Genomic DNA, 24,622 nt, shown 5'->3' with positions numbered 1-24,622 from the left:
AGATGCCTACGAGAATGTGAGACAACAGGAACTCTCATTTGTTGCTGATGGAAGTGTAAAATGGTACAGTCACTTTGAAAGATAGTTTGGTGGTTTCTTACAAACTAAATATACCTCTAATCACACGATCCAGCAATTGTACTCTTTAGTATTTATCCAAAAGAGTTGAAAAGTTAGATTCTCACAAAAACCTGCATGTGGATGGTTTATTTATAATTGCCAAACTTGGGAGTACTCAAGATGTCCTTCATTAGGTGAATGGATACATAAACTGTGGTATAGGTATGCAGTGGAATATTTTTTAGCACTAAAAACAAATAAGATGTTAAACATGAAAAGACATGAAGGAAACTGACATGCCTCTTACTTAGTGAAAGAAGTCAATCTGAAAAGGCTACACATAGTATCATTCCAACTATATGAGATTCTGGAATATTGCTGTTGTAAACTTGCTCAGTCATGTCCAAATCTTTGCAACCCTGGCTGCAGCACACCAGGTTTCCCTGTCATAACCTTGGAGACAGTTTAAAAAAAAAAAAATCAGTGGTTGCCAGGGGTTGGGAATAAGGAGTAAGAACAGGGGGAGCTAGAGGATTTGGGGGAGCAGTGAAATTACTCTGTATGATACTATAATGCTGGATATGTGTCATTATACATTTGTTCAAACCCACAGAATGTAAAATACCAAGAGTGAACCTTAATGTAAACTATAGATTCTGGGTGACAGTGCTGTGTAGTTTCACTTATAACAAAGTACCATTCTGGCGATGTTGATAATGGGGGGAGGCTGTGTGTGGGAAGGGAAGAGGGGGTACAGGAACTACCTATACTTTTTGCTTAATTTTTCTGTGAACCTAGAACTGCTCTACGAAAGTCTACTTAAAAAAACAAACAAATTGGGAATTGTGAGTCCTTTGGGAACTGATTATCAGGATGGGGATAGAACAAAAGTGGAAGCAAGGACACCAGTCACAGGGCTACTGTAATCATCTAGGCAAGAAATGATGCTGAGGGCATATGCACATCAGCATTAAAGATCATGGGTATTGTGTTTGGGAAACATTTTGAAGCCAGGATCAGTAAAATTTGCTGATGTGTTGGGTTAGGGAGCTAAAAGGAAGAGAATTGTCAATGATGACTTCTAGGTTTTGGCAACTGAGTTGCCATCAGCTGAGATGAGGAAGCCTGGGACAGAAATAAATGGAAGTGAAGACGTGAGTCAGGGATAACTCTGATATTGTATTTACATGTGATTTTTAATATTTACTGAATTTTCCAATTGGAATGCAGCTCCTTATGCAGTCATTATCAAGTCATGAGACTTCGCAGAGATGCAGTGGTAAAGAAACTATCTGCCAATGCAGGAGACGTAGCATAAGTGGGTGGGTTTGATCCCTGTGTTGGGAAGATCCCCTGGAAGAGGAAATGGCAACCCGCTCCCGTTTTCTGGCCTGGAAAATTCCATGGACAGAGGAGTCTGGCTGACTACAGACCATGGGGTCGCAAAAAGTTGGATATGACTGAGCACACATGCATTCATTGAGTAATGGCACAGATTATTTCCAACATAAATGTTTGTACAATAACCTGCCTCTGACCCAACCTTTTGTGTCTTTGCCTTTTTGCATCATCATTGCTGATATAAGCACATCACTGAATGTGCAAGATTATTATCTAATGGTCAATTACCAAGAGGGTGGTAGAGCAGCCTCCTTATTCAGAATATTGGCTATACTTCCTTAAATTATTCTTCACATTCTCCTAATCTGCTCTGGTTGAAATAATACCCTTCCATTTAACATCCATGAATGGTCTGTTCACCCTTCAATGATATTTCTATTTTATATACTAGCTGTTGTGGTGTTGACACAGACTGTTACAGTTCTCAACAAGCTACCAAGAGGAGTCTAACACATAAGTCTGCCTAGAGCTTCTCTGTGATCAATGGCATTGCTCACGTTTCAGGTTCAGTTTTAAAATACTGAAAGTATTCCCAGCTAGAATTATTCAGGAATAAAAAAATCACCAAAAGTTAGTTGTTGTACTTACCTTGGATAAAATATTGAATATGAGCTCCTTGAAGAGACAAAGCCTGAGGCGCATGTGCATGGACCTGATCTGCCACGTACACAAGTGACTGATCTCCAACACTTTCTATGATTCTTTCCTTACAAAAATCTGGTTGTAATTTGGGGACATGCAAAGATTTTTCAAAGGGGAGATTTAAAAAGTCCCTCTCGGATTTAGCATACAAGCTCCAACTTGCCATACACAGAGGAGCCCTGGGTTGGCTTCTAGGATACTTCCATAAGCATCAGTGACATGGCTTTTGGTTCATACTGCGTTGTTGTCTCTCTGGGATCTCATTCATGGAAGGTGAGCAGCAGCATACAGTCTTGGAATCCCTGATCTTCAGACTGAATATCATCAAATGACTTAGAAGTTTTGATTTTAACTCTTTGACTCTGTTTACTGAATGGAAGAATGAAGGAATGAAACCTAGGCTAGCTCTCTGATGGCAACAAAAATTTCCTACAGCATAAAAATTGAGAACCCAAAAAGTAGGAAAATGTGACCAAATTGGTGACAGAAATTTTTAATTCTGTAAATATTACTATTGCTAGTACTGGTGATTTAATGGTGTAATGTAAAAGGTGAAGAAGAACCAAATAAAATTTCCATTAGTATAAATAACTCTCAGTAAGTTCAAAATGCTTATAATGATTATTATAATAGATAACACGAGACAATGATAAAATGACAAGTTCATAAAAATCATATTGGAACATATGATGAATTACATATATTGAATGTAATAGTGCCTTGAATTACAATAGTGATTTGAACTCAAAATCCTTTAATTCCAAAGGATATAAGAGGCTCCAAAGAAATACGTTCCACAGTGGAGAGGTGTACCTCCCTTTTACAGGCCAGTAATGTGCCCTGTGATTTCTTAGGAAGGAATGATGCTAAAGCTGAAACTCCAGTACTTTGGCCACCTCATGCTAAGAGTTGACTCATTGGAAAAGACTCTGATGCTGGGAGGGATTGGGGACAGGAGGAGAAGGGGACGACAGAGGATGAGATGGCTGGATGGCATCACTGACTCGATGGACGTGAGTCTCAATGAACTCCGGGAGTTGGTGATGGACAGGGAGGCCTGGCATGCTGCGATTCATGGGGTCGCAAAGAGTCGGACACGACTGAGTGACTGATCTGATCTGATCTGATTTGATCTGAATGTGCTAAAATGTCCTAATGATACATGATGTTGAACACCTTTTCGTATACCTACTTGCCATCTGTGTATCTTCTTTGGTGAGGTGTCTATACAGATCTTTTGTCCATTCTTAACTGGTTGGTTTCTCACTGTTGAGTTTTAAGAATTCTTTGTATATTCTGGATACTAGTCAATTTTCAGTTACTTATTTATTTTGATATTATGGTCCCAGTCTGTGATTTGTCCTCTCATTCTTATAACAGTGTTTTTCACAGACCCCAAAGATTTAATTTTAATAAACTGACTTATCAAATTTTTCTTTTATGCCTTTAGTGTTGAATCTAAAAACATATCACCAAACCAAGGGTCATCCAAATTGTCTCATATGTTATTCTCTAAGAATTTACAATTTAGCATTTTACATTTAGGTGAATGATCCATTTTGAGGTAATTTTTTAAAAAGTTATAAGGTCTATATCTAGATTCACGTTTTTCTTCCGTTTTTTTGAATGTGGGTCTTCGGTTCTTTCAGCAACATTCTTGGGGAAGACTATTCTTCTCCATTGACTTGTTTCACCCTTTGTCAAATATAATTCTGGGCTATCTATTCAACTGATGTATTTACGTATTTTCTTATCAGTACTATACTGTTTTAATTATAGTAGCTTATATGCAGAGTACGTCATGCGGAATGCTGGGCTGGATGAAGCTCAAGTTGGAATCAAGATTTCTGGGAGAAATACCAGTGACCTCAGATATGCAGATGACACCACCCTAATGGCAGAAAGCGAAGAGGAACTAAAGAACCTCTTAATGAAGGTGAAAGAGGAAAGCAAAAAACTGGCTTAAAACTCAACATTCAAAACCCTAAGATCATGGTGTCCATTCCCATCTGTGCGTGTGTGTGTGTGTGTGTGTGTCAATCGCTTAGTCATGTCCAACTCTTTGTGACCCTATGGACTCTAACCTGTTAAGCTCCTCTGTCCGTGGAATTTTCCAGGCAAGAACATTGAAGTGGGTTGTCATTCCCTTCTCCAGGGGATCTTCCTGACCCAGGGACTGAACCCAAGTCTCCCACATTGCAGTCTATTCTCTGCCATCTGAGCCACCAGGGAATCTGATCCCATCACTTCATAGCAAATAGATGGGGAAAAATGGCAACAGTGACAGACTTTGTTTTCTTGGGTTCCAAAATCACTGTGGATGGTGACTGCAACCATGACATTAAAAGACACTTGCTCCTTGGAAGAAAAGCTGTAACAAACCTAAATAGCATATTAAAAAGCAGAGACATCACTTTGTCTACAGAAGTCCATTTAGATCAAATTGCCAACATCCGCTGGATCATAGAAAAAGCAAGAGAGTTCCAGAAAAACATCTATTTCTGCTTTATTGACTATGCCAAAGCCTTTGACTGTGTGGATCACAATAAACTGTGGAAAATTCTTCAAGAGACGGGAATACCAGACCACCTGATCTGCCTCTTGAGAAATTTGTATGCAGGTCAGGAAGCAACAGTTAGAACTGGACATGGAACAACAGATTGGTTCCAAATAGGAAAAGGAGTTTGTCAAGGCTGTATATTGTCACCCTGTTTATTTAACTTATATGCAGAGTACATCATGAGAAACGCTAGACTGGAAGAAACACAAGCTGGAATCAAGATTGCCGGGAGAAATATCAATAACCTCAGATATGCAGATGACACCACCCTTATGGCAGAAAGTGAAGAGGAACTAAAAAGCCTCTTGATGAAAGTGAAAGTGGAGACTGAAAAAGTTGGCTTAAAGCTCAACATTCAGAAAACGAAGATCATGGCATCCGGTCCCACCACTTCATGGGAAATAGATGGGGAAACAGTGGAAACAGTGTTAGACTTTATTTTTCTGGGCTCCAAAATCACTACAGATGGTGACTGCAGCCATGAAATTAAAAGACGCTTACTCCTTGGAGGGAAAGTTATGACCAACCTAGATAGCATATTCAAAAGCAGAGACATTACTTTGCCAACAAAGGTTCGTCTAGTCAAGGCTATGGTTTTTCCTGTGGTCATGTATGGATGTGAGAGTTGGACTGTGAAGAAGGCTGAGCGCCAAAGAATTGATGCTTTTGAATTGTGGTGTTGGAGAAGACTCTTGAGAGTCCCTTGGACTGCAAGGAGATCCAACCAGTCCATTCTGAAGGAGATCAGCCCTGGGATTTCTTTGGAAGGACAGATGCTAAAGCTGAAACTCCAGTACTTTGGCCACCTCATGTGAAAAGTTGACTCATTGGAAAAGACTCTGATGTTGGGATGGATTGGGGGCAGGAGGAGAAAGGGATGACAGAGGATGAGATGGCTGGATGGCATCACTGACTTGATGGACGTGAGTCTGAGTGAACTCCAGGAGTTGGTGATGGACAGGGAGGCCTGGCGTGCTGCGATTCATGGGGTCGCAAAGAGTCAGACACGACTGAGCGACTGATCTGATCTGATCTGATCTGATCTGATGATTTTTCCAGTAGTCATGTAAGGATGTGAGAGTTGGACCATAAAGAAGGCTGAGTGCCAAAGAAATGATGCTTTCAAATGGTGGTGCTGGAGGAGACTCTTGAAAGTCCTTTGGACTGCAAGGAGATCAAACGAGTAAATCCTAAAGGAAATTAACACTGAATATTCATTGGAAGGATTGATGCTAAAGCTGAAGCTTTGGCCACCTGATGCCAAGAGCTGACCCATTGGAAAAGACCCTGATGCTGAGAAACACTGGGGCAGAAGGAGAAGTGGGCAACAGAGGATGAGATGCTTGGATGGCATGACCTACTCAGTGGATAAGAGTTTGAAGAAACTCCGGGAGATGGTGAAGGGCAGCGAAGCCTGGCATGCAAAGAGTTAGACATGACTGAGTAACTGAACATGAACACAGTCCTCTGACTTTGTGGTTCTTTTTCAGTATTGTGGTGGTTATTCTGTGTCATTTGTCCTTTCCATAAATTTTAGAATTAGTTTGTCAATAGCCACAAAATAATTTGCTGGGATTTTGATTTGGACTGTGTTAAATCTATAGATCTAGTATTGAAGAACTAACATCTTCACAATACTTGTCTTCCTATCTCCATACATGAAATATTCCCTGCATTTATCATGATCTTTATTTTTTTCAGCAAATACTGAAATTGCTTCAGTACTTTCCCCATATTATTCTTGTGTGTTTTGATAGACTTAAAATCTATATGTAATGGCATTTAACTTTTAGTGCTAATGAAATGGTATTGTGTTTCTAATTTCAAATTCCAATTGTTTATTGCTAATATATAAGAAATCCGTTGACTTCTGTGTATTAACTTTATATCCTGCAACTATATTACTGCAGTTTATTAATTTTAAGAGCTTTGTTGCTGTGGTTGTTGATTCCTTGTGATTTTCTACATAGAAAAAAACCATGTTATATGTGAACAAAGACAGTTTTATTTCTTCCTTCCCAATTTCCTTCCCATTTGTGTATTTTTTTTTTACTTTATTTATTTTTAAATTGAAGGATAACTGCTTTACAGAATTTTGTCTTCTGTCAAACATCAACATGAATCGGCCTTAGGTGCACAAATGTCCCCTCCCTCTTGAACCTCTGTCCCATCTGCTTCACCATCGCACCCCTCTAGGTTCATACAGAGCCCCTGTTTGAGTTCCCTGAGACATACAGCACAGTTTGTGCATGTTCAATTACCTTTTCTTGTCATTATATTAACTAGGTCCTTCAATAAGATGTTGAATAGGAGTGGTGAGAAGGAACATGTTGCCTTGTTCCTGACGTCAGAGAGAAACCATCTATTAATAGTATTTCACCATTAAGTATGATATTAGCTGCAGGTTTTTGGTAAATGTGCTTTATCAATAAGTTGAGGAAGTTCCTCTAGTCCTGAAAGTGAAAGTGAAGTCGCTCAGTCGTGTCTGACTCTTTGTGACCCCGTGGCCTGTAGCCCACCAGGCTCTTTCATTCATGGGATTCTCCAGGCAAGAATACTGGAATGGGTTGCCATTTCCTTCTCCAGGGGATCTTCCCAACCCAGGGATCGAACCTCGGTCTCCCGCATTACAGGCAGACGCTTTAACCGCTGAGCTACCAGGGAAGCCCTTTCTCTATTCCTAGTTTGCTGACAATTTTTATCTTTTATTGAGTGTTGGATTTTGTCACATTTTTTCTGCTTCTATTGTTACGAGTATATGATTTTTAAACTGTTGATTATGGAATGTTGAACTAGCATTGTGTACATGGAATAAATTCCACTTGGTTGTGGTGTATACTTATCATACATTTGTTGGATGTCATATATTCATAATTTATTGAAAATTTTGCAGCTGTGGGTCATGAGAGACATTTGTTTGCCTTTCTTGCAATGACTTTGTGAGGTTTGGGTATTAAAGTAATGCTGGAATCATAGACTGAGTTATTCATAGGAAGTAGGCCCTCTTCTCTTTTCAGGAAAAAGAGTAAAAAAAAAAAATTGGTATAATTTCACCTTTAAATGCATGCTAGAATTCTTCAGTGAATTCATCTGGGATTTTGCTTTCTATTTTGGAAGGTTATTTGTTATATATTTAAATTCTTTTGTTGAATAGATTGTTTAATCTTTAATAATAGATACAACTCTTCATTAATACATGTAGGTATATTCATATCAATTACTTTTTGGGTGAGTTTTGGTAAACTGTGTCTTTCACAAAACTTGTGCATTTCATGTAGGTTTTCATATTCGTGGGCATAGAGTTGTTCACAATATTCATTTCTTATCAAAATAACACCTGTGTGATCAGTGGTAATCATTTCTCTTTTATTTCTGCTATTAGTAACTTGTGTCTGCTCTCTAACTAGAGGGGCTTCCCTGGTGGCTCAGCCTGTAAAGAACCTGCCTGCGATGCAGGAGATCTGGTTTGATCCCTGGGTGGGGAAGATCTCCTGGAGAAGGTAAATGGCTACCCACTCCAGTATTCTTGCTTGGACAGAATTCCATGGACTGAGGAGCAATTTATCAACCTTAATGAACCAGCTCTAAGTATTGTATTTCTCTATCACTTTCCTGTTTTCAATTTAATTGATTTCTGCTCTAAGTTTTATTTCTTTTCTTCTGGGTTTTTCTAGTTTTCTAATATTAAAGTTTAGATTATTGATATTAGGTTTTCCTAACATATGTATCAATGCATATATTTATAAATTGCCAAGTACAACTTTCAATGCATCCACAGATTTTGATAACATGTATTTTCATTTAGCTTGAAATATTTTACAATTGCTCTTGAAACTTCTTTTGGACCTATATATTATCTGGAAATGTGTTGCTTAACTCTAAGTATTTTGTCATTTTCCATCTATCTTTCCATTACTGGTATCTAGTTAATCCCATTGTGGCCTGGGAATACTTCATATAATTTCCATTAAAATTCTTTTACACTTATTAGGATGAGTTTTGTGGCCCCGAATGTGTTCTTTCTTAGTGTGTTCCATGGGAATTTGAGGAGAAGGTATATTCTGCTGCTATTGGATGAAGCAGCTTATGATATCAGTTAAATCCAGTTGATTAATGGCACTCTTCAGTTCAGTTATGTTCTTCTTGATTTTCTGCCTGTTAGATCTGTCATTCAATGACAGAGGTGTGCTGAAGACTACAGCTATAATGGTGTATTTGTCTATTTCTCCTTGCAGTTCTATCAGTTTCGGTCTCATATTTTGATGCTCTATTGTGCACACACATTAAGGATTGTTACGTCTTCATGAATAATTGATCTCTTTATCATTACATAATGTTGCTCCTCATCTCTGATAATTTTTCTTGATCTGGAGCTGGCTTCATCTGAAATTAATACAGCTACTAATTGACTATGCTAAAGCCTTTGATTGTGTGGATGAAAACGAACTGTGGAAAATTCTTGAAGAGATGGGAATACCAGGCCACTGTACCTGCCTCCTGAGAAGCCTGTACGCAGGTTAAGGAGTAACAGTTAGAACTGGACATGGAACAACAGACTGGTTCCAAATAGCAAAAGGAGTACGTCAAGGCTGTATACTGTCACCCTGCTTATTTAACTTCTATGCAGAGTACATCATGAGAAATGCTGGGCTGGAAGAAGCACAAGCTGGAGTCAAGATTGCTGGGAGGAACATCAACAACCTCAGATATGCAGATGACACCACCCTTATGGCAGAAAGTGAAAAGGAACTAAAGAGCAACTTGATGAAAGCGAAAGAGGAGAGTGAAAAAGCTGGCTTAGAACTCAACATTCAAAAAACAAAGATAATGGCATCTGGTCTCATCACTTCATGGCAAATAGATGGGGAAACAATGGAAACCATGACAGACTTTATTTTCTTGGGCTCCAAAATCACTGCACCCAGGGACCACAGCCATGAAATTAAGACACTTACTTCTTGGAAGAAAAGCTATGACAAACTTAGACAGTGTATTAAAAAATAGAGATATCACTTTGCCTACAAAAGTCTGTATAGTCAAAGCTATGGTTTTTCAAGATTTGGACCATAAAGAAGGCTGAGCGCTGATTAAATGATGCCTTGAACTTTGGCCAAAGAAATGATGCCTTCAAACTGTTGGAGAAGACTCTGAGAGTCCCTTGGACAGTAAGGAAATCAAACCAGTCAATCCTAAAGGAAATCAATCCTGAATATTCATTGGAATGACTTATGCTGAAGCTGAAGTTCCAATACTTTGGCCACCTGATGAGAAGAGCCGACTCATTGGAAAACCCCCTGAAGCTGAGAAAGACTGAAGGCAGGAGAAGGGGATAACAACAAAGGACAAGATGGTTGGATGACATCACTGACTCAGTGGACACCAGTTTGAGCAAGTTATAGGAGATGCTGAGAGACAGGGAAGCTTGGCATACTGCAGTCCATGGTGTCACAAAGAGTCTGACACGGCTGAACAACTGAACAACAACTCCACCTATCTTTTGACTAGTGTTCAGTTCAGTTCAGTTCAGTCGCTCAGTCGTGTCTGACTCTTTGCGACCCCATGAATCGCAGCACGCCAGGCCTCCCTGTCCATCACCAACTCCTGGAGTTCACTCAGACTCACGTCCATCAAGTCGGTGACGCCATCCAGCCATCTCATCTTCTGTCATCCCCTTCTCCTCCTGCCCCCAATCCCTCCCAGCATCAGAGTCTTTTCCAGTGAGTCAACTCTTCGCATGAGGTGGCCAAAGTACTGGAGTTTCAACTTTAGCATCATTCCTTCCAAAGAACACCCAGGGCTGATCTCCTTCAGAATGGACTGGTTGGATCTCCTTGCAGTCCAAGGGACTCTCAAGAGTCTTCTCCAACACCACAGTTCAAAAGCATCAATTCTTTGGCGCTCAGCCTTCTTCACAGTCCAACTCTCACATCCATACATGACCACAGGAAAAACCATAGCCTTGACTAGACGGACCTTTGTTAACAAAGTAATGTCTCTGCTTTTCAATATGCTATCTAGGTTTACTAGTGGTAGCATCCCTTTACTTTCTCCATAGCTTTACTTTACTTTTAATCTGTACCTCTGTCTTTATACTTAACTGAGTTTCTTAATATATAATTAGGTTTTAGGTTTTCATTCATTCTGATAGTCTCTCTCCCTTTTAACTGGTGTATTTAGGCCACCACTGTTTAAAGAGATCATAATATAGCTAGATTAATACCTGCCATATTTTTTTCATAGTTTTCTATTCGTTGCCATTGCTCTGATTCTTTTCCTTTTATTTTTTCTATTTTTCTACCTTCTATGTTTTCAGTTGAGAATTTTTGCTATTCCTTTTGTTTGCCTTTCTTAACATATTAATTCTATTTCATTTTAAACTTTCCTCAGTGGTTGCCTTTTGGTTTGCAATACATACTTACATCTAATCAGACTCCTCTTTCAAATCACACTATACTACTCCATTCAATTACCTTATAATAGGTTATTCCCAATGCCTTCTCCTTTCTGTACCCTTTAACACTGCTATCATCATTTGTACGATAATTAAAAATAAAAAAATAGACCTGAGTTTCTGACCTATGGTATTTCCTTCTTTCTAAAGATATTCCACATTTCTTGCAAGTCCCCTGATGACAGAGTTCCTCAATTTTTATTTATCTGAGAAAGTGTTTATTTCTCCTGCACTTATAAAGGATAATTTTGCTGGATAGAATTCAAAAGTTTTTTTTTTTTCTTTCAACACAAAATATTTCACTCTGCTCTCCTGCTTGCATGATTTCTAAAAGTCTGATGCAACCATTAATCTTTTTCCTCCCTATGTAAAGTGTTTCTTTTTCCTCTGGCTTCTCTGAAGATTTGTCCTCTTTCTGAAATTTAAATGTGTTATGTCTAGGTTTGGATGTTTTGATATTTAGTCTGGTGGTGTTCTCTAAGCTTCCTGGCTCTCGGTTAATTTTCAGAAATGATGGCTCATCACTGCTTCAAATATTTCTTCTCTTCTTGCTCTCTTGTTTGTCTTTCTGGTATTCCTATTATATGTATGTGACACCTTTAATAATTATTTCACAGCTCTTGTCTTTTTCACCCTTTTTCTCTTTGCATTTTGGCTTTGGAAATTTCTATTGACATTTTTTCAAGCTCACTGATTATTTGCTTGGCCATGTCCAGTCTATTTATGAGCATATCAAGTGTATTTTTCATTTAATGTTAAGGCATTTTTTATTCTAACATTTTCCTCTGATTCTTTCTTAGAGTTTCTATATTTATGTTTATACCTCTATTCTTTATTCCTTTATGTTGTTCATTTCCTCTATTAGAAGCCTTAGCACATTTTTCATACATGTTTCAAATCCTTAGTTTGATAGTTTCGACATCTCTGCCATATTTGAGTCTGATTCCGATGCTTAATGTGTCTGTTTGAGCTGCTTTTTTTTCTTCCCTTTTACTCTATGTGAATTTTTTGTTGAAAGCCAGTTATCATGTATCGGGTAAAGGCCCTGAGGCAAACAGGTGTTTATTGTGTGGTTTGCACATCTAGCTAGAGAAGAAGCTGTATTTACTGCTTTCTTTTGTTATAGCAGAGATAAACTTTCCTCTGCTTTCCTTGTTTGTGTCTCCCCAGTTGTCTTCAGGTTTCCCTTAGGCTTTTTAAAACACAAACATTATTTATTTATTTATTTTTGGTTTTGCTGGGTCTTCATTGCTGCAAGGGCTTTTCTCTAACCTGGCAAGGCAAGCGGTGGGGGGCCGGGGGCTACTCTTTGTTGAGGTACACAGGCCTCTCATTGCAGTGGCTTCTCTAGGGCTCCTGGGCTTCAGTAGTTGCAGTTCCTGGGCTCTAGAGCACAGGCTTAATAGCTGTGGCACATGGGATCGGCATGTGGGATCTTCCTGATCAGGGATCAAACACATGTCTCCTGCACTGGCAGATGGATTCTTATCCACTAAGCCACCAGGGAAACCTCTCTCAGTTCAGTTCAGTCGCTCAGTCGTGTCCAATTCTTTGCGACCCCATGGACCGCAGCATGCCAGGCCTCTCTGTCCCTCACCAACTCCCAGAGTTTACCCAAACTCATGTCCATTGAGTCGGTGATGCCATCCAACCAGCTCATCCTCTGTCATCCCCTTCTCTTCCTGCCTTCAATCTTTCCCAGCATCAGGGTCTTTTTCAATGAATCAGCTCTTCGCATCAGGTGGCCAAAGTATTGGAGTTTCAGCTTTAGCATCAGTCCTTCCAATGAACACCCAGGACTGATCTCCTTTAGGATGGACTGGTTGGATATCCCTGCAGTCCAAGGGACTCTCAAGAGTCTTCTCCAACACCACAGTTCAAAAGCATCAATTTTTTGGCGCTCAGCTTTCTTCACAGTCCAACTCTCACATCCATACATGACCACTGGAAAAACCATAGCTTTGACTAGATGGACCTTTGTCAGCAAAGTAATTTCTCTGCTTTTTAATATGCTGTCTAAGTTGGTCATAACTTTCCTTCCAAGGAGTAAGTGTCTTTTAATTTCATAGCTGCAGTCACCATCTGCAGTGATTTTAAAGCCCCCAAAATAGAATCCCTCCTTAAGGCTTCCTAAATAAGGCTTGAGATGTGCATTTTTTTCCTTTGCAGTTCCCTGTTGTTGTTTAGACTCTCTTAATGTTGTGGCTGGCGCAGAGGGAGTGGAAGCATTCTATAGTTCTAGGGTTAGGTGCCATTCTTTTCGTGAGCCTGTGCTCTGGGGCTGTAACCTTTACAAATTTCTCTCCAATTTTTTTTTTTTTCCACCTCACTTGGGTGAGACCAGGATTAGAGTCTGGTATTTCCTTTTCTTTGTGTTGGTGAAGTTCCTGTACAACTCCAATCAGTTTCTCTTAAAGGCAGATCTAGTTAAGAAGATGAGAATGTTCTGAGAGTATTTGAAAATAGTTCCTTTTTCCCTTCCCCTGAGAGATGTACAAAGGGATTTCTCTTCAAACTTCACTGTGAGAATCTGGTAGAATTCCTGGAGGCAAAACTCACAAGTGTGTGGTGTCGCCTCAAGACTGGGCTCCCTTGGAGTCTTAACTTTCAAGTTAGTCTTCTCTGAACCTCCAGCTATTTGTCCATTACAGGTTAAGTTTCTTACCCCAGTATCGGTTCCTTGGAGGTTTCTGCTCTTGGGCTTCTGGTAAATTGTGATTTCCTGTATTCACCTGTCTCTCCAGTTTTGGGCACTTACAGCATTTTACGTAATGACCTCATTCTGAGATGAATGTAAGAAAAATTGTTGATTTTCAGTTTATTCAGCTCTTTTTCTTATTGTGAGACTGACAGTGATAATTTCCAAGATCTTTCAATGCTGGACTGGAAGTCTTGATTCATTTTTTAAAACTATTATTGATTTTTCTTACTGAATACGTAAACATATTAAATTTTAATTTTAAAACAGATTAGCATAAAAAGATAAAATCAACAGAATTTCAGCATTCATAAATAAACTATTGTTGATATTCATGTATATATCTTTTCAGTCTTCTCTCTACACATCTGCCTGTCCCTCTGTCTTGTCTGTCTATCTACCTACATACCTATCTATCCATCCACCTACCTATCTATTTACTTATGCCTCTTGCAACAACCAAAGAATTAAAATAGACCTTTGGACCTAAGAGTGTGAGATTGTATGCAGATATATGGTCATATTACCTTTTAAAAATTGTTTGAAAATTTAATAGGTAAAAATATAAATGTTTCCCATTACATTTTTTACTTCTTTGATATTTTCTCACTGACATATGAGTTCTATATATAAATAAGATTACTTCTTTATTATATGTGATAACATATAATATCATTCACCTTGTTTTTCTATTTTATTTTGAGGTCTGCATTGCTTTTGAACCTAAATTAAAGAGACTGAGCTGATGGTTTTGTGTGATAAACAAAAGTCTGGAGTAACTTAAGTTGAATCATGAATATAACAAGTTAGTGAAAATAATAAATTGAAAATCAAAATTATGGATATAATAGTGGAGTGTTAACCCTATGGAAGTTAATTTAGCATCAATATATCATGAAACCCTCTACTGTCATATAGCAGAATACTAATACAGTAATGGGGATAAACAAATTATAACTATACGCAATAACATGAAAGACTCTCAAAGGAAGATGTTGAATATGAGAAGAGTGATATTAATAATTCCATTTATATAAAGACAGAAATAAGCAAACGTATCTATGGTATGAGAAGTTACCACTGACCTAGGCAGCAGTGACTGGAACGGTCCCTGGTAGGGTTCTGGGATCCTGGTGCCTTTGTTGTTGTTCAGTCACTCAGTTGTGTCTGACTCTTTGTGACCCCATGGACTGCAGCATGCCAGGCTTCCCTGTCCTTCACCATGCCCTGGAGTTTGCTCAAACTCATGTCCATTGAGTCGGTGATGCCGTCCAACCATCTCATCCTCTGTTGTCCCCTTCTCCTGCTTTCAATAGTTTCGGCATCAGGGTCTTTTTCAGTGAGTCAGCTCTTCTCATCAGGTGGCCAAAATATTGGAGCTTCAGCTTCAGCATCAGTCCTTCCAATGAATATTCAGGGTTGATTTCCTTTGGGATTGACTGGTGTGATCTCCGTGCAGTCCAAGAGACTTTCAAGAGTCTTCTCCAACACCACAGTTTGAAGGCCTCAATTCTTTGGCGCCAGGCCTTTTTTATTGTCCAGCTTTCACATTTGTATATGACTACTAGGAAAACCAAAATTTTGACTAAATGGACTTTTGTAGGCAAAATAATGTTTCTGCTTTTTAATATGCTGTCTAGGTTTGTCATTGCTTTGCCAGTCAAGGCTGGTGAACTGGTTCTGTTCAATTCTTGAAAATTCATTGTGCACTTAAGCTTTGTGCAATTTTCTGTATGTAGGCCATCCTTTAGAAAATTATTATTGAGATATAATTGACATATAACATTATATTCACTTCAGGTGTACAATATAATGATTTAATATATGTATATATTACAAAATAATATTGCAATATATGTATATATTGCAAAACTAGATAATAAGTCTACTTAACGTTTATCACCACACAGTTTAAACTTCTTTCCTCATGATGAGTATTTTTAAAATCTACTGTCTTAGCAACTTTTCAATACACACTTCGGTATTAGTGACTAAAGTCAAGGTGCTATACATCATATCTCCAGGACTTACTTCTTTTAAAACTGGAAGTCTGTCCCTGTTTACCCCCTTCACACCATTTCTCCCAGCATCCCAACCCCCGACCTCTAGCAGCCACCAATCTGTATCTAAGAGTATATTTTTTGGGTTCTACACATAAGTGAAATGATATTGTATTGGTCATTCTCTAACGTATTTCACATGCCCATGCTGTCACAAATGGCAAGATTTTATTCTTTTTATCCAACCCCCAACCTCTAGCAGCCACCAATCTGTATTTAAGAGTATATTTTTTGGTTTCTACACATAAGTGAAATTCTATTGTATTGGTCATTCTCTAACATATTTCACATGCCCATGCTGTCACAAATGGCAAGATTTTATTTTTTTATGACTGAATTATAAATGTGTTTGTGTATGTATATATGTGTACACAAACACATATGTACATACATAAGGGACAGCTCATTTTATCACACTTTTTATTGTTCTTCACAGATGTCATGTGCATGTCAGTGCTCAGTCATGTCCCACTCTTTATGCACCCTATGGACCATAGCCCCCCAGGCTCCTCTGTCCATGGGATTTTCCAGGCAAGAATAGAATACTGGAGTGGGTTGCCATTTCCTCCTCCAGGAGATCTTCCTGACCCAGGGATTGAACCCACGTACTTCTCTTGCATCTTCTGCATTGGCAGGCAGATTCTTTACCACTGTGCCAGCTGGGGAGCTACAGATACTGCATCATTGTAGAAACTGAAGGGGTTTGTGTCAGCCCTGCATCAAGCAAATCTATCAGCACCATTATTCCCGCAGTACTTGTGCATTCTGTGTCCCTGAGTAAGTTTGGTAATTCTCACAATATTTCAAACTTTTTCGCAGAGTACATCATGAGAAACGCTGGACTGGAAGAAACACAAGCTGGAATCAAGATTGCCGGGAGAAATATCAATAACCTCAGATAGGCAGATGATACCACCCTTATGGCAGAAAGTGAAGAGGAGCTAAAAAGCCTGTTGATGAAAGTGAAAGTGCAGGGTGAAAAAGTTGGCTTAAAGCTCAACATTCAGAAAACGAAGATCATGGCATCCAGTCCCATCACTTCATGGGAAATAGATGGGGAAACAGTGGAAACAGTGTCAGACTTTATTTTTCTGGGCTCCAAAATCACTGCAGATGATGACTGCAGCCAAGAAATTAGAAGACGCTTACTCCTTGGAAGGAAAGTTATGACCAACCTAGATAGCATATTCAAAAGCAGAGACATTACTTTGCCAACAACGGTTCATCTAGTCAAGGCTATGGTTTTTCCTGTGGTCATGTATGGATGTGAGAGTTGGACTGTGAAGAAGGCTGAGCGCTGAAGAATTGATGCTTTTGAACTGTGGTGTTGGAGAAGACTCTTGAGAGTCCCTTGGACTGCAAGGAGATCCAACCAGTCCATTCTGAAGGAGATCAGCCCTGAGATTTCTTTGGAAGGAATGATGCTAAAGCTGAAACTTCAGTACTCTGGCCACCTCATGTAAAGAGTTGACTCATTGGAAAAGACTCTGATACTGGGAGGGATTGGGGGCAAGAAGAGAAGGGGACGACAGAGGATGAGATGGCTGGATGGCATCACTAACTCGATGGACGTGAGTCTCAGTGAACTCCGGAAGTTGGTGATGGACAGGGAGGCCTGGTGTGCTGTGATTCATGGGGTCGCAAAGAGTCAGACACGACTGAGCGACTGATCTGATCTGATCTGATCTGATGGTGATCTGTGATCTTTGACATTACAACTGTGACTTGCTGAAGGTTCAGATGATGGTTAGCATTTTTGAGCAAGAAAGTATTTTTAAATGAAGGCATGGACATTAGTTTTTAGACATAATGCTATTGCACACTTAATAGATCACCATATCATGTAACATGACTTTTATATACACTGGTAAAGCAAACATTCTCTATGACTTATCGTGGTGCTCTAGAACTAAACCTACACTATCCCTGAGGTATCCCTGTGTCCACATTTTCTTTATTCACTCACCCATCAATGAGCACTTAGGTTGCATCTATTGTAAATAATGCTGCATTGAACATGAGGGTGCTTTTTTAAGTTCATGTTTTCATTTATTTTGGTTAAATACCCAAAAGTGGAAATGCTGGATCATATTGCAGTTTTATTTTTAATATTTTGAGAAACCTCCTTACTGTTTCCATAGTGGTTGCACCAATTTACATTCCCACTAGGACAGTGCACAGAATTTTGCTCCATATCCTCACCAACACTTATTATCTCTTATCTTTTTAGAACTGCCATTCTAACTGGTGTGAGGTGCCATTTCATTATGCATTTGATATGCATTTCTAGTATGTATGGTATACTTGAACAAAATTTTTTTAAAATATCTGTATCTTAACCTTATACCAGGTTCCCCTCTATGGTCCTCAACAAAAATGTGCCAAGGTGATGCCTGTCATAGTGTATCTGCAAGAATATTTATAATTGTGGCCTTGTGCTTTATAGTTTGTGGTATAAATAATGTTCACCCACAGTACTGTCTTCAAGTATAACCCTAGAGCTCCCACAGGTCACTATGGATTTCCAAGGTGAGAGGAGAGGTGATTCACTCTATACGGCTGACTCTACCTTGCACATATGAATGTGCCCAGGTTCCCTACACTCCATCTCTTTAGATCAACTTTCAAAGTCAGGGTTAACTAACTTGATGGCAGGAGTCCTTTCACAAAGAACACATATATAAAATCATCATATTGTACACTTTAAGTATCTTACAATTTAGTTTGTCAAGTACACCTCATTAAGCTGAAAAAAATGTAACTAACAAACAAAAAACCAAAGTCAGCGCTAAGGATATAAGCTGGCACCACAATAGGGCCGTGAGGAACAAGTTTGGTTCCAGATATCAGGACCATTCTTCTTTGAAAGGCCAATTCACTAGACTACTTTTTTCCCTCCATGATGGTTGTATTTCCTTAGAATCACTTAGATCTAATTCAGTAGGTTATAAAAACTTTGAATCTTATTGAACTTCTCAAACTTATTATGCAAATCTATAACCTCTTCTTCAGACACTTTTAAACCCCAAATTTTAATGGGCTTTGTGCATACACACACATGCTTCACCAGGCACTCCACACTAATTTATTCAAATAAAAAAATGATTTACAGGAAATGTATAGAAAATTTCAAACTCTCTGATCTTCAAGAAATTATAATCTGAAAATATTAAAACAAATACTTGGAAGTTAGTGTCAGTTAAACTCTTTAGCACTGTGACAAACATAATTTTTACTGCAATTTAACTAGTTGCTCAATGGAGAAGGAAATAGCAACCCACTCCAGTATCCTTGCCTCGAGAATCTCATGGATGGAGGAGCCTGGTGGGCTACAGACCAGAGGGTCACAAAGAATCGGACACAAATGAGCCACCTGGCACCCAACTAGTTGCTTGAACTCAGTTAATATAGACTAAGATGGTTAGATCATTGCCAACTCAATGGACGTGAATTTGAACAAACTCTGGGAGACAGTGGAGGACAGAGGAGCCTTCTGTGCTGCAGTCCATTGGGTCGCAGAGAGCTGGACATAACGTAGCAACTAAACAACAACAAGACTCCATTAGCCCTTGAAGGGGCTTTTATAAAAGTATCAAAACACTAAATACACAAGTCAACCCATATCCCAAATTATCTTTGACATTTGTTACAATTTGGTCTATTTCCCCTACTATTATCTTGAATACAGTAAGTCCCCTACATATAAATGAGTTCCTTCCAAGAACACCTTGGGAAGTCTAATTTTTTTCGTTAAGTCTCACATTGTTAGCCTGTGTACCCAACTAACACCACTGGCTATCTAGTACTGTGCTGTAACAGGTTTACAATAATTTTCACACAAATAATACATAAAAACAAAAAATAAAGAAAACATTTTTAATCTTACAATACAGTATCTTGAAAGGTACAGGAGTACCGTACAACTGGCATACAGGGGCTGGCATCAAGTGAACAGGTAAGAAGAGTTACTGACTGGAGGAGAGAGAGGAAGTGGGAGATGGTAGAGCTGAAGGACTGTCAGCAATAAGAGATGGAGGGCAAGCTGAAATTTCATTCATGCCTAAATTTGATGGCAAAAATTCTGGTTCCTTGTTGGATTCAATTCTATCTTCTTGAAAAAATGATCCAGGGATGTCTGAGTAGTAGCCCTTTTTTTCTCATCATAGATGACATAGTAGCACTGGATTTCATTCTGAACGGCTGCTACAACCTTCATATACCATTCTGTGTTTGGGTCCTGTGCCTCAAAAGCTAACCTTGCTTTCTCAAATAAAGAAAATCCCCTTGCCATTTCCTGGGCTGTAAATCTCTTGTTCATTAGTTACTTCTTCTTTCTCTTGTCCCTCTTTGTCCTTTCTCTGGGCTCCAATTCCATCAGGTTTTCATTAGTAAGCTCCCTGTGCTGCACAGCCAGGAGTTCAATGAAGTTGTCCTCTTATAGATCGACTAATAGCTTGAAGTAAATATACTATACTACTGAACTCTATACATTACTGTACAGTAAAGCACACAAAAACATAACCACTTGCAGAGGATGCATGCACGTGACAATGTACGCCAGACAAGTGAACTAACTTATGTGTGCGGACACGAGGGTGCACGTTCTCAAGTCTGCAACTTGAAGGTTCATGTGTAGGCACTTACTGTAGTTAGTGTTTGACAATTCTGTCTGGAGTCCTTAATAACTGAAGAGTCCTTCTCAGTGTTATGACTTTAACTTTTTTTGGGGGGGAGTAAACATGGACGTACTTAGGGAAGCAAATTTATTTTAAAAAGGTATTAAATGCAATAAATGAGTATACTGTGTTAAGTGATTTCATTAAAAAAATCACATTACATATATTTTCTACATCTCTAACTATAAACTCATAATATTTTACAATATTCTACTTTAAGTATACTTTAAAGATTCTGAGCTTCTTTTTGAGATTTCTCCTTCCTGACTATATTTCTCGCTAATTATTTCCAACCTATTTTAATTAAATAAATTACAGCATCAAACCAGATCAAATCAAAGCAAACCAAACAAAATGCAGTATAGTGTATCACCTTGACTTAAACTAGTAAAAGCTTTATCAGGATTAATTGTTCTCTGCTAAGGTTAAAGAGTAGGATTATGCAAGAGGAAATAAAATGAAACAAATCAACAAACAGTACTGCTAGGATAACTCCATTTTTGTCTTTGAGAACAAAGATACTTAATATATTCATAAATCTAAAGCAATACAGGAAAAATATAACTATATAGCTTAAAAGTGTTTTAATTAAATTGTGTTATAAGTCTGTGAAATTTGAATAGAGTCTTTTATTCCAATGAGAATATTAATTTCTATACTTTAAAAACACGCAGTAGTGTGTTCATAATTTTGTAATAAGAGTTTTTTAAAACCAAAATAAAAATAAGGACATTTTTGGAGGTATAGTTATCTTAGAAAGTTCTTCTTCTTATTGTTTAATTAACACTACAGCCAGTGAATAGAAATATAGCTTGTGTATTTTGCTGGGGAGATAGCCATTAAAAACTCTTTTAGGAGTGTCCTGCTTAACAATCCTGCCAGCATCATCTCTGTCAATTAATCCTCAGTAGGCACTCAAAATTCTAAAATCCAGACACAGGGCAGGACCTGTGTGACTAATACGGCCTCCAGACAAGTGTCATCACTTCACACACACCTGGAACCACTTCAAAAACATTTCTTCCAACGGGATACACAGTTGTAATATAAAACATACATAACTGAAGGTAGGGTTGGGTTAGGCGCATTACATTCTCAGAATCATGCAGGTAACCCAAAGCTCTGTTTTTCTTCCCCTCTAGAAAACAAACCGTAAGCAAGAATTGCATAACATGTTCATTTTAAGAGATATAAAGCCAAGCAGAGGCATCCACAAATTGAATAAGGGAAACGGAACTAACAGCTTCAGGGTGGTTTCCGCCTCCAGGTGCTCTTTGGGAGGACTTTCTAAATGAACACCTAGTGAGGGGCACAGCAGGGGCCCCCTGGAGAACATTCATAGTGCCTTGCTCTGAGGAGAAACAGGACTGGAGCCTACTCACAGTGGGTACAGGGCACATAGAAGGCACGGGACTGGCTGAGTAATTCCTGGGCGACTGAACAGGCAAGTGTGTTGAGGTGGGATCAATTTACATAATCTGAGAGCATGAGTTTTTGCTGTGGAACAGATGTGGGCAGAGAAGGGAATCCGACATGGAGCAAGTCCTCTTGAGTTGCCAAGAGTCATCAGATTTAAACTAGGCTAGAGATGGGCCCTCAGATGTTCAGGAGCATAAAGTGGACGAACATGAGGGCATAACTTATTAACCAGTTTCTAGAGATGGCTTAAAACAAGCAAAAATCCTACTTCATATCCTTGCAATACTTATGCATGTGACCTCACAATCTTTTTCACACCATGAGCAATAAAACTGAATTTTGAGTAGGAAAGACAGTTAAGTTTCAATTCTAATTTTTTGTGAATTCAAAAAAATTTCATATGAAATCTGAGAGTTGAATTAATATCTAGAATTTAAATATATATAAAATTTAAATTTTAATCATATATATATATAGACATGCGTATACAAACCTTTGGAAAACAGACCTATTTTGGCCCATTCCCACAGGTAGCTGAGAGGAAAATTTTAAGATAGTCTCAAAGAATCTTGATTCATCTCTTGCTGTGATCCTGTTATTTAATAATACTATATAAATACCATTCTCTAGGTCTATGTTTAAAGATATAAGCTCATAACCATTGTTTAACTCCTTACACAAAGTTTTCTGGTATTAATCAAGGTTGTTTGTTATTTGTTACTCTGGCTCATATGGTTTAACATTACTATTACTATAACATTACTATATAAGAAAGCCAGCTAAGTTATTGTATATAGATTCAATGACCAGTTACATTATCAGAAGAATGAGCTAAGCTGAAGCAGAGCCACCTAAAATGTTTCCATTAAAGCTGTCATTCAAGGCAGGCTATTAGTAGGTTTTAAAAAAGAAAAATTAGTGGAGGAATAACATTTTAACTCAGACTTTTACTATAAATTCAGAAAAAATGTAGATTGGAAGCCATGCCAAACTCCTTTGTTGCAGACTTCTTTCCTTCAAGTGCATGAAAGTATCAGGCACCTCAGAAGCAAAAAGTGAGTATGCAAGTAGTGTCACGTTAGAAAAAAGCAGTCCTATAAATTAAATATTATACTATTGAACTCTAGTCGCTTTAACGGCGGCACTCTTCTAAATTCACCGACTTCGGGGGCGGGGGGGAGAAAAACGGAGTTACTACATTCTTCCTTTACTTTCCAAAGGCTGAAATTATGAATTCAGACAATGTTGGTGCGTGTGCTTGCTCACCACAGGTCTGTGTACATCCCAGAACGCTCTCTCTTGACTGTCAAGGATCTTCCTTTCAATCTTGTCTCTCTTCTTGTCCACTCTGTTAACATCACAGCAATGAACAGTAAGCAGTGTTAATCATAGTGCCTCTGTGGATAAAAGGCCACAACTTGAACAAATCTTCCAAAAGACTCACAAGGACTCACTTTGCTTGTGCTTCTGCTTGCATAAAAATGAACTCCCACTTCCGGGCAAATGCTCTCTGTAGCCTGGCCAAGCTCTCCTGTAAAATATACCACGGAGAAGACATTCTGGAGCTCAGCCTTACTATGCCCCCTTCTAGTTTATCTACCATATGTGAAAAGTGAAAGTGGAAATCGCTCAGTCGTGTCCAACTCTGCGACCCCATGGACTATACAGTCCATGGAATTCTCCAGACCAGAATATTGGTGTGGGCAGCCTTTCCCTTCTCCAGGGACTCTTCCCAATCCAGGGATCGAACCTAGGTCTCCCACATTGCAGGCGGATTCTTTACCCGCAGGGCCACAGGGAAGCCCAAAAGCTATCTGTTTCTGCCCGGTTGTACCATATGTACTTACCAAGAAAACAAATCAAAATTTCTTGGAGTAAGTGTACTTGGAATGATAAGTCATGCTCACTAAATGCAGCTAATCCTAAAATTAACAGTCACAGAGGACATAGGAAAGCCTATTACAAACATCAATATTAGCAAGTATAACTAAAAACCCCAAATACTAAACTTACATTAAAAAGTGCTCAAGAGTAATTCATTGGATTTTTCTCTGCCCATTTTACTGAATAAGAAATCAGTACATTTCTACTACTGATTCAATAAGTTTATCTGGTTTTTGAGAAAAATGTAAACCTTTGGCCCCCTACTACCTATTTACAGATAGTGCTCTAAGTTTAGTAAATCAGAAGATAGCAATCATCTGAACAGATTACATGAGGTCAATTTAATCTGTTGATGGTGACCAACCTAAAGATTTTGCAAAAACCATTTTCCCAGTGTAAACACTCTTTAATTCTCGAAGTTTGGATATCTTCATTATATATAGTATATATATATAGTATATACTACTATATATATATATGTATACACATAAAGATTTTGGGCTTCCTGGTGGCTCAATGGCAAAGAATCTGCCTGCCAATGCAGGAGATGCAGGTTCGATCTCTGGGTCAGAAAATCCCCTGAAGAAGGAAATGGCAACCCACTCCAGTATTCTTGCCTGGCAGAAATCCCATGGACAGAGAACCCTGGAGGGCTACATTCATGGAGTCACAAAGAGACACGACTTAGTGAGTGACTAAAAACAAATGACAACATACATAAAACTTTTATATTAAATCAGTTTTAGCAAATAATATATACTTCCTACTTCT

At 38.6% G+C, this 24,622-nt stretch overlaps 1 protein-coding gene across 8 annotated transcripts in view; it reads right to left on the bottom strand.

Annotated features, from left to right (window-relative positions):
- RGS7 (regulator of G protein signaling 7) overlaps positions 1–24,622 on the bottom strand; it is a 479,738-nt gene that overhangs the window by 44,566 nt on the left and 410,550 nt on the right. For 6 of the 8 annotated variants that reach the window (XM_061382532.1, XM_061382530.1, XM_061382533.1 and 3 more), the window contains 2 exons: positions 23,422–23,498; positions 23,234–23,315 (listed from right to left, as the gene is read on the bottom strand). In XM_061382532.1, the coding sequence (XP_061238516.1) occupies positions 23,234–23,315; positions 23,422–23,498 (159 nt within the window). Of the gene's footprint in view, positions 1–23,233; positions 23,316–23,411; positions 23,499–24,622 lie in introns of all 8 variants that reach the window. The other 2 variants (XM_061382537.1, XM_061382536.1) reach the window with 1 other exon arrangement.

The sequence above is a fragment of the Bos javanicus genome, chromosome 16 (assembly GCF_032452875.1).
Source record: "Bos javanicus breed banteng chromosome 16, ARS-OSU_banteng_1.0, whole genome shotgun sequence".
Taxonomy (NCBI): Eukaryota; Metazoa; Chordata; class Mammalia; order Artiodactyla; family Bovidae; genus Bos; species Bos javanicus.
Note: the sequence above shows the minus strand (reverse complement) of the source record. Positions and strands in the feature narration are given on the sequence as shown.